The sequence below is a fragment of the Amphiura filiformis genome, chromosome 18 (assembly GCF_039555335.1).
Source record: "Amphiura filiformis chromosome 18, Afil_fr2py, whole genome shotgun sequence".
In the NCBI taxonomy this organism is placed as follows: Eukaryota; Metazoa; Echinodermata; class Ophiuroidea; order Amphilepidida; family Amphiuridae; genus Amphiura; species Amphiura filiformis.
In genome coordinates, this window is record NC_092645.1 from 16,535,487 (window position 1) to 16,546,724 (window position 11,238).

General features: G+C 37.0%; 1 protein-coding gene across 3 annotated transcripts; it reads right to left on the reverse strand.

Moving 5' to 3' along the window:
• Nucleotides 1–549: 549 nt before the first annotated feature.
• Nucleotides 550–10,769, reverse strand: LOC140139934 (adenosine 5'-monophosphoramidase HINT3-like). 3 transcript variants are annotated; one of them, XM_072161715.1, is made up of 5 exons: nt 10,416–10,769; nt 9,722–9,839; nt 7,060–7,126; nt 4,179–4,305; nt 550–2,831 (listed from the first exon to the last, which is right to left on the reverse strand). In XM_072161715.1, exons 1-5 carry the CDS (start codon nt 10,554–10,556, stop codon nt 2,733–2,735), a joined length of 552 nt encoding a protein of 183 aa, XP_072017816.1. In that variant the 5' UTR covers nt 10,557–10,769; the 3' UTR covers nt 550–2,732. The 3 variants fall into 3 exon arrangements, with proteins under 3 accessions (XP_072017816.1, XP_072017818.1, XP_072017817.1); XM_072161717.1 differs by lacking the exons at nt 550–2,831; nt 4,179–4,305 and adding an exon at nt 5,205–5,554; XM_072161716.1 differs by lacking the exons at nt 550–2,831; nt 4,179–4,305 and adding an exon at nt 5,566–6,091.
• Between the last annotated feature and the right edge of the window lie 469 nt (nt 10,770–11,238).

Sequence of the window (11,238 nt, forward strand, 5' to 3'; positions counted from 1 at the left end):
AGGTATATTAGTATATCCACCATGCACTTCTCGATATATATCCAGTTAAAGACAGAATATCAAAATTATGCCTCATATGATATCACAGACTCTCACATGTGTATTCAAAATTGATGCTTAAATTTGACCTGAACCAATTGACCTATAACCTGACATACGGTGACCTAATAGCCTTTTCTTCTCCTAACAACTAATGACTATGCATCCATTGTATAAGTGTTTATTTAATTTATTCAGTGTTATATCATGGTAGGTATTTTGCATGCACCACTATAGATTTTCTATAGAGAGTATAACAAAGGATTTAATGTATTCTATTCATGTACCCTACTTGAACATTTTCAAAAGAATAAATTATGGTTTGTTATGAAACACAGATCTGAGTTACTAGGTTACAGTAAACAAAAAATATATAGGGCTAAAATGACTTACTAAAATTGTTGAAATTCACTTTATATGTAGATATATTTTATAAGTTCAGGACATGAGGTGATAAACATATATATGTACTTAATAAATTTGCAATCGGGGTATTATATCGCCTTAACTGCTGCGAAGCAATTGTCAGTTTTGATGCATTATTTTACATACTCCCAAGAGGCAATTCATTTGAACATGTTTAAAAAAAAAAAAAGGAAGGTTTTATTTCAAACTCTAATGGTGACCCGCAGGTCAAATTGCTAGAATTGTACATTAAACACAACTAAACAGACACAATGCAATTTGCAGGCAGCAGCTTAATCAGCGCCAATATTGATTGCAACATTGAAACAAACAACTATTACAAACATCCAATCCAACCCAATCCCATCCCCCAGTAGGCAATGAGGATAAAGTGCCTTGCCCAAGGATTACAACTTGTTGGCACGAGTGGGGCTCGAACTCACAACCTATGTATTATGAGTCGGGCGCCTTATCCACTCGGCCACACATGCTTACCAATAGTACGTTAGAGCTGCCTCTGGGGGAGAGTCGATGTGAATCATTTTAAGGTGGCACTAAACCCCGTGATACATTTGTGACTATTTTTGCATTTTTCTCAAAAAATAATAGCACTGGTAACAAAAGTTACATATATTACAGGGAATCCAGTTACTACAGTAAACTGGTATTTCAGTGACTCAAGACAAGTGGTACGTTATTTATGAGAAGAAAAGAGGTACCGCTAGAATGCACCTTATTTCTCAATATATACATGTATAACTAACCACTTGTCTTGAATCACTGAAATTTCAGTGAAGTAATTGGATTCCTTGCCCTATAATATACATAACTTTTGTTACCAGTGTGTAGTTGTTTTTTGAGAAAAATGCAAAATTAGTCACAAAGTTTAACACGGGGTGTAGTACCACCTTTACATGTTTTTTAAACATGTAAAGGTGGTACTACACCTCAATACCTCAAAAATACCTCAATATGAATGGCAGAATGCTAACATGATCACTAGAAATGAATCAAGTTGTAGGAAAGAGCGGCAACATCAAACAGTCTGATCAGAATGAGCATATGAAGAAGCTCATGGTCAAATTTGTAATGCACTACATCATGACATGTATTACCAGTCTGTAGCACAACGGAACACCGCTTACAGTAAAATACAACGGCTGGCAGTTACATGATTATGATTAAATAATTTGTTTCTTTGTATCCACTGAACCAAATCAAAAGTACTCCAATTTGCTTTCTCAAACACATGCTCATCTCATCTGTCAATACACAGTTACTTTACTCTAAACACATGTCAGTAACCAAGCAGTTGTCCAACTGACACAACAGCAAATGCACTGACACAGAACAGCCTCCTGGACCACATTCACAGGCAAATAATTGGCACCCAGCAAAAGAAATCTGTGAGAATGCGTACAAGATCCTTACAAAGAGTAAGTGGAATGGTGTGGAAAGGGGCTGCTTTGTACTTATCACACACTTTCTTCCAGAAACAGGTCTTGTTCCACACTATTCCACTTACTCACAGATTCTTATGTTGGGTGCTAATTATTGGGCTGTGAATGTGGTCCTGAAAGCTGTTCCATGTCAGTGCATTTTGCTGTAGTGTCAGTTGGACAACTCTTTGGTTACACTGCCAGTGTTTAGAGTAGAGTATTGAAGTAATCCTGTGTGCAATTTTTGCTCATTTTTATGGACAGGATTTTAAGATATGACCTTGTGAAAAATTATAAAATTTCTTTTTGAGCCCAGTTTAGTTGTGGCCTTCTAAATGCTTCAGTGCATGAAATCAGAGAGATCTGTATAAAAGAGGTCCGCTAAATATTTAATACCATTCATAATAAATACAATCAACTTGTTACATTTTACCCATACTGTTACTGGTTACATACAATATTACACGATTCTTAATATATTGTATCGATACTTTTATCCGATATCATTCATTAGATATTCAGTACATTTTGTTCACAAATATGGTACACATTTATGGCAATACAGTATATAAATTATATAGCATACAGATAAATTAAAGTGCATAACTTTTAAAGAGTAGGCTATATGTGACATGACCTGGTCCATATAGAGGCCAAAGGAGGCATTTTTGAAAATTGAGTTACTGTAATTATTACCTTATACAGTACAAACATTAGGCTATCATACACTGATAACACCAATGGTCTAGCATACTTGGTTCAAAAGTTTTGTGATGTCTATTTTTATATTGTATTTTATTGTTTTTTCAATCCATATTTTTGCCTTTAGGCAACAAAAGAAAACCCCTGTCATCCTGTTTTCTCTTGGGTCCCTTGTTCTGGGTTTTCAGTCTTTGTCGGAGGCAATGCATCTGGCATGTTCTTCAATCTGTCAATCATCCAATCATACTGAAAAAATAAAAAATAAATCAGAAAAAAATGTATTATAACAAATAATATTTCTAAAAGATTACACTAACTTTCAGCACAAAAAGCCAACTAAACTTGAATTTTCGATGTGTGACACACACACCTTCATCAGAAAAAGCCTAAGATGTTGTGATGGACTTGCCCTTATTTTGTTGACCTAAGTTGGTGGCTTTCGGTCAAATGAGGGCATTGTAGACTTAGAGGGTTGGCAATTCCAGTCCTTGATCACAATTAAGTTCTGGCATTTTCTTCTTGATCTGGAGGGCCTCCCGCACCAAGTGGGGGTACTCACGATCATCCTTGGCTAAAACCCAAGGTCAACAAAAGGGCAAGTCCATCACAACATCCTAGGACTTCTTCTGATGAAGATGTGTGTCACACATCAAAAATTCAAGGTTAGTTGGATTTTTGTGCTGAAAGTCAGTTTAAACTTTTAGAAATTGTTTATCACCAGCACGTATGAACTTACATTCGAACAAATAATATCTTATCACATCATCTACTTGGAGCACAAAAGGGTCAACTGTATACAGTATTGGTTATTCCATTTGAAATCCATCGAGTCCCTATGGGAGACATGATCTTAATCTCCCACACAGGGAGTGAAGATGGAGTCACCCATTCAGGTAAGAATGTACATTATTGAAATTCGCAATTACTTGGTGCTAAAATGATATAGTTGATTAAAAATGTGAATTTGGTGCAGCAGCGCTGGCCTCCGCACTTACCCTATGCAAGGAGTGTTTGAGGGGAGATGACCCCCGAGCCGTGGAAAAATTCCAAATGAAGCTACTTGCATTTGGTGCACCATTTTTACACTATTATTGGTTATTTTTTCACATACCGTATTGATGTGAGTATAGTCCCACCCCGCTTTTGGGTGAACATTTTTCAAAATTGGGGGTGGGACTATACTTGAATTTCAAAAAAAAAAAAAAAAAAATTCTTTTTAAGTTATTTATTTTTTCGGCTTTGGAGTGTCCCTGGATCTAGACCTAAATGCTATTGTAGGATTCATGGTTGATTAAAAAAAAAAAAAAAAATATTGTAGGCCTATGTGTTTTGAATAAATTTGATACTCATGTCATACTCTATTAATGATTTCAAAATGCATACAAATTCAATGCCGAAAAAATAAATAACTTGATAATGCGCTAGATTTTACTACCTACACAGCTCTTCGTGTGAGATTTACAAAACCTTGACAGCCCTGATAAAGGTAATAGACTAAGAAAGTGAGCGATCATTTCTTAAAAGTCTTTCAAATTCTGAAACAGCTATAGCAACATCATTTTAAATATGCTCACTAAAACTGTACACACTTACTGTAACAAACCACATGGAATTAAGTTTATAGAAGAGTCTAGCCATCATGCCCATTTCATCTTCTGGGTATATCATGTGTAGATGTAGATGCTGTACAGTATTGAATGGTGGCCAGTGGAATCCACTCCTAAGGACAAAAGGAAATAATTCTAGGGTCAGTGTCAGAAGGCAAACTTACTGTAATAAACCATGCAGACTTGAGCTTGTATTGAGTCTAGCCACAAATCGCATTTCATCTTCTGGGTATATCATGTGTAGATGTAGATGCTGTACAGTGTTGAATGGTGGCCAATGAAATCCACTCCTAAGGACAAAAGGAAATAATTCTATGGGTCAGTGCTAGAAGGTAAACTTACTGTAACAAACCACGCAGACTTGAGCTTGTATTGGAGTCTAGCCACAAATCGCATTTCATCTTCTGGGTATATCATGTGTAGATGTAGATGCTGTACAGTATTGAATGGTGGCCAGTGGAATCCACTCCTAAGGACAAAAGGAAATAATTCTAGGGGTCAGTGTCAGAAGGCAAACTTACTGTAATAAACCATGCAGACTTGAGCTTGTATTGGAGTCTAGCCACAAATCGCATTTCATCTTCTGGGTATATCATGTGTAGATGTAGATGCTGTACAGTGTTGAATGGTGGCCAATGAAATCCACTCCTAAGGACAAAAGGAAATAATTCTATGGGTCAGTGCTAGAAGGCAAACTTACTGTAACAAACCACACAGACTTGAGCTTGTATTGGAGTCTAGCCACAAATCGCATTTCATCTTCTGGGTATATCATGTGTAGATGTAGATGCTGTACAGTATTGAATGGTGGCCAGTGGAATCCACTCCTAAGGACAAAAGGAAATAATTCTAGGGTCAGTGTCAGAAGGCAAACTTACTGTAATAAACCATGCAGACTTGAGCTTGTATTGAGTCTAGCCACAAATCGCATTTCATCTTCTGGGTATATCATGTGTAGATGTAGATGCTGTACAGTGTTGAATGGTGGCCAATGAAATCCACTCCTAAGGACAAAGGGAAATAATTCTATGGGTCAGTGCTAGAAGGCAAACTTACTGTAACAAACCACGCAGACTTGAGCTTGTATTGGAGTCTAGCCACAAATCGCATTTCATCTTCTGGGTATATCATGTGTAGATGTAGATGCTGTACAGTATTGAATGGTGGCCAGTGGAATCCACTCCTAAGGACAAAAGGAAATAATTCTAGGGGTCAGTGTCAGAAGGCAAACTTACTGTAACAAACCACGCAGACTTGAGCTTGTATTGGAGTCTAGCCACAAATCGCATTTCATTTTCTGGGTATATCATGTGTAGATGTAGATGCTGTACAGTGTTGAATGGTGGCCAGTGGAATCCACTCCTAAGGACAAAAGGAAATAATTCTAGGGGTCAGTGCTAGAAGGCAAACTTACTGTAATAAACCATGCAGACTTGAGCTTGTATTGGAGTCTAGCCACAAATCGCATTTCATTTTCTGGGTATATCATGTGTAGATGTAGATGCTGTACAGTGTTGAATGGTGGCCAATGGAATCCACTCCTAAGGACAAAAGGAAATAATTCTATGGGTCAGTGCTAGAAGGCAAACTTACTGTAATAAACCATGCAGACTTGAGCTTGTATTGGAGTCTAGCCACAAATTGCATTTCATCTTCTGGGTATATCATGTGTAGATGTAGATGCTGTACAGTGTTGAATGGTGGCCCGTGGAATCCACTCCTAAGGACAAAAGGAAATAATTCTATGGGTCAGTGCTAGAAGGCAAACTTACTGTAATAAACCATGCAGACTTGAGCTTGTATTGGAGTCTAGCCACAAATCGCATTTCATCTTCTGGGTATATCATGTGTAGATGTAGATGCTGTACAGTATTGAATGGTGGCCAGTGGAATCCACTCCTAAGGACAAAAGGAAATAATTCTATGGGTCAGTGCTAGAAGGCAAACTTACTGTAATAAACCATGCAGACTTGAGCTTGTATTGGAGTCTAGCCACAAATCGCATTTCATCTTCTGGGTATATCATGTGTAGATGCAGATGCTGTACAGAGTTAAAGGGAGGCCAATGAAAACCGCTCCTGAAGATGAAAGGAAAAAATTCTTGGGTTTAGTGAAAGAAGGAAACTTACCAAACAAACCAAGCGGAATTGAGCTTGTATTGGAGTGCAGAAAACCGTTGTTATAATGTTCCAAATCCAGCTACTTTGACAACTCGTGGACGTCACGCTTGAACAAATTCCATTTACTGTTAGAGGAGGTTCGTGGAAGTAAATGTAATATAATGGAGCAAATAAACATGTAATCAATACCAGGTGTATATATACAGAACTCCAGCAATTATAATATATTGAAGCTATGGTCAAATTGGGTTAAAATTGGAAATGGTCAAATATGAGATTAATTTTGTCAAACTGACACGCACACAGGCGTCTTTCTCCTCATTTTAGCAATTTTTCAGCAGTTTCTCATCTCTTTTTTTGTTAATACCGGGTGGGGTGCACCCGTTTAAAAAGGGCTACATACATTACTGAATACAGCATTGATTTGCTAAGAATTGAACAGGGCCCCTGTCCCATCCAGTTGACCAAGCAAACTTTCCGGGCAACCCTATTAAGTAGGCTTAAAATATAATCAAGTCAATATTCACCTCTATATATCACAAACTTTTAAGCTCCCAACTTTTAAGTTGTGTAAATGTGTTTTCCACAGCCTTAAAGTGATTCATGTTGCTTTAACATTTTCATCATCATAATCAAATTGCTGGAGCTTTATAATCAAAACAAAATATTAGAAATTGAAAAAGCACAAAAAAACTATATGCGGGCATGGATGTGAACCAAAAAATAAATTCTATATGGCCTAATTACCTTGTGTTTTCCATTGTCGCTCCTTTGGTCTCTAATATTCTTCTGCCCACTTTATGCATATATTCCACTGGAAAATAAAATAATGTTGATCTATTTACGTTATATAAATCTGGGGAAACGGAATACATTTCATTTTGTCAGCAACATTTAGTGAGATTTAGTACACACATAGCGCCCTGGAAAAATGTGAAAAGTGGGAAGCTCCTTCCCGGTATAGGGTTACTAGGGCTCCAGGATTTAGAGTTATAGGGTTTTTCTTCAGGGGTGATAGGGGACAGTTGCTAATTAAGTGGTTAAAAATAGGAAAGAAAAAAAGCAAGGTACACCAACTTGATGTGGGGAAACAAGTAAAATACAGACTAGACAGTATGCAGGGGGACAAAAACATCAAACGTAGGCAGAAGAAGTAGGCAAAGTTCGATAGCCAAAAATTACCAGTTCCAAGGCCCACAGAAGTAAGTGCTGAACCTGCAAAAACAACAAGGATCAATGGTAATACAAAACTGCACTAGAACAAGTGATGAAAATCACTGTGCATATAAACAGACACGCTAAACCAAACATCCAGAGTAGGCACAAAACAGGCAAAGTTCGATGGCCAAAAATTGCCAATTCCAGAGCCCACAAAAGTGTCAGGAAAACAGTACACTGGAAGTGATGAAAATCACTGTGTACATAGCAGTCAAACACTTAACAGACAAAAAACAACTGACGCTTTCGAGCAGATAAACTGCTCTTCTTCAGGGACAGACAACAAAATATAAAGCAAACAACAAGAACTACATGCTGTAGTTTAAAAACAAATTCAGGTCAAAAATTGAAGGCAAGTTCAAATTGAAATAAGTAGCAAAATAAGACAACAAACTCAGAGCAAAATAAGTTGTGTCTTCTCTCATTGAGAGCAAATTCACTAAGAAAAATATTTAACTTTCAATAACAATCCCACCTGGAAGCTAAAAAGAAAATTTAAGATACAGCTTTATTTATGAGTATTTGCACATTTTAAATATTTCGAGGGGTTTTAGAGCAAGAAGACCCAATCTGCAAATGCAATAGCTGCCCTATAGACATTTGATAATGTATGCAGTATATGACACCTGCATGATTGCTATAATATCAGATAGTACTTGAACTAGTTAAAATCCGGGGGCACTCACTACTTGACTTGCTACGCACCCGTGTCCAAGAAAAATGTCTAAAAGGGTATGTTTTTCATCACTCAGCGTCATCGACGTCTTTTTGAAAAAGGGGTACTTTTTCAGACGGCATCGCCATTTAGGGGTCCTTTTTCATCCAAATCCTTAGACGTTTAGAGTTAGTAATATTATTGTTTGAGTGAGTTTGCACTAATTTGATAAAAATTACCACTTTTTAATTGATTCTTGTTACTTTTGCGCATGTTTTCTTAAGTATCTGTATGTCTGCAACATCAAAAAGACACCTTGGGTATCAAATTAGCTCATTTCCCTGTTTACGCCACTTAGGGTATCAATAGCCTATATATTTCTCAGTTGACGCCATTTAGGGTATGGTTTTTGCATGTGCTACGCCATTTAGGGTAGGATTTTGCATGTGTTTCGCCATTAAGGGGTGCAATTTGGTTATGCGAAAATTCACCATTAAGGGTGCATTTCAGAGGTGTTCGGACGCGGGTGGGAGGCACTTTTGTGTGAGAGTGACCCCCCCCCCCCGGGTTAAAATGCTCATCAGTGATCCCAACAAAACTGTAAAATAATAAAATTGTGTAAAGGATAAATTATTAAACTTTTGAAATAAATAGGGCACTCACTCTTGGTAGTACACAGCAATTTATTGCTATAAACAGAGTATGTTGTGGTGGGGCAGTATTATTTAAATCTCAAATCTCATTGTCATGGCCGCTATATGGACCAGATCATTTCACATACTGTTTGAAAGTTGTGCACTTATACCTCTGTATGCTATATAATTATATTATTGCCATAAATAAAATAAGATGGGGTCTGGTAGACCATGTTTTTTTCCCTTCCACCAGAAAAATTTGGCAAAAAACTAGGAAAATAGCAGTACTTGTATTGACTAAGTTGAAGCCTGGTTCAAATACATTTAGCTAATTTTTCTACTTGAGTACAGAGAAATTACAGATTCATGTGACCCATATCTTATTTCTTAGAACTTATTTTTAATGCTTTCAGCTTTAGGCTATGATGCTAAGAAAGATGCAAAATCTGAATTTGGATGATTTCTACAATCCTCCATATGAGCAATTCACTGAATAGGCCTTATGGGAGATGTCCATTTCTTTAGAAAGGGGGGTCATGAATATCTTAGGTCAAACAAATTTATGCCCCCCACTTCTATCTAAACAGACTGAAGACAAATTATTCATTGCTGTAAGTACATTACAATTTTGATCGCAAGTGCAAACAGGGTGCGGGGAGGCGCAAAAACTTTACATTACATGTAAATGATTGTGTGCACAATTTGATCACAATTCAAAGAATGCACACACAGCACACAAATATTTTGAGTCAACAGACCTTAATATTTCTATAACCACTTATTTTAGTTGTGAAAAATTATGACCCCCCTTATTTTTGTCAATAACCCAAAGTATATTCATGAACCCCCAAGAAACTGACAGCCCCCTAATAGCCACTAATATAATCCATCCCAGACATACCAATTGGTAAATCTTCTTTCTTGACAGACTTTGGGTTACCATGGTGACAGTTTGGTACAATCAGTAGGTGTTCCTTAGATGCTGGGTGTATATCATAGAATACGGTGACTTCACTGTTCTGTAAGAAAACCGATAAATATGGAGCAAATCAACAAGAGCTGATGCGTCGTCACATGTACGGTACAACATGGTGAAAATACTTCACAAAATGATTTTTTTTAAACACTGGTACATCATGTTAAATGCTTGCATTGTGAACAGTTATAAACATACTAATAATACCAAATTCATTTTCCAGGGGTCACTCAATTTAAAACTATTACACATCGACATGTTTAACTGCAGTGTGCTAGATGAGTACTGTGTGTAAATGTTCATGGGGCAGCTATATTACAGTTGACATGCACGTTTAAAAATTGTTAATCAAATCAACCATCAAATTTTGCTAAATGTTATACAGTAACTATCAATATACATGTACCCTAAATGGCATGGTCACATGGTGTAATATCACTTAAAATAAATCGTGAAATAAAACCTAACACTTGGTATGACTTAAACTCAGAGCTTGTGAAGAGACGTCAGGCTCATTATTTCCGCTACATTCCTGAATATTATTTCATCACTTAAATTGGTAAAGAATAAGATTTGAAATTGAAATTATAATGCCTACCTACAATGGCTTTAAACTTACTTTGAAAAGTATGGTAGCCGGTGCTTTTCCCTGGATTATTTTACAGAATATGCAGTGCTCATCAAGTTGAAGCTCCTCCCCATGAGTCACTATATCAGATTTAAGTTCTTCTTGTAGCTGCTGGTTATCACTCTCTGCCATTTTTTCTATTTGTAAGCAAGTTTTCTTCTAAATCAGAAAATCTTCAGCTCGACCTAACCTATTGTGGCCCGAGGTGGACTATGACTATTAGCCGTGTCTGAGCCTTCATCAATGAAGTTGACACTAATTTGGAAGAAGAGGAGCCGACTTTTCTATTGCATAAAATGCACCTTCATGACTCATGTTGTTCAATGCACAATGAGTTGATTGTAAGCTTACGTAATACCGCGCATGCACCAGGACCCGACGACCAAATCTTAGCTAATTTTCATTAAATAAGAAGAATCTCAGTTTAGTGCGAAGAATGGACACTCATTAGCATTCGAAAAGCACATCACATTCGGGTTTTAACGCAAAAAACATAAAAACTATGTGCAGAATTTGCTGCTTGCTTTATCTAGTTATTTACAGCTCGTAGGATTAATTTTTAAGGGCACATACCACTAAATAAACGTACCATTAAAATACCACAAACCGTTACCTGTGAAAATACAAGAAAGTACATGTACATTGAAAGTTTTTTTTACCCCATGGAACAATATTTTGAATGCGCCAGTCATAGATAAGATTTAAATTTGATTTTCTGAAACAAGTTATGACAAACTGGAGAGATACGAACCCCTAAACAGCGCCATCCCGAATTTTAGCCGACACTTGCACCCGGAACTTGCACCTCCTCAAT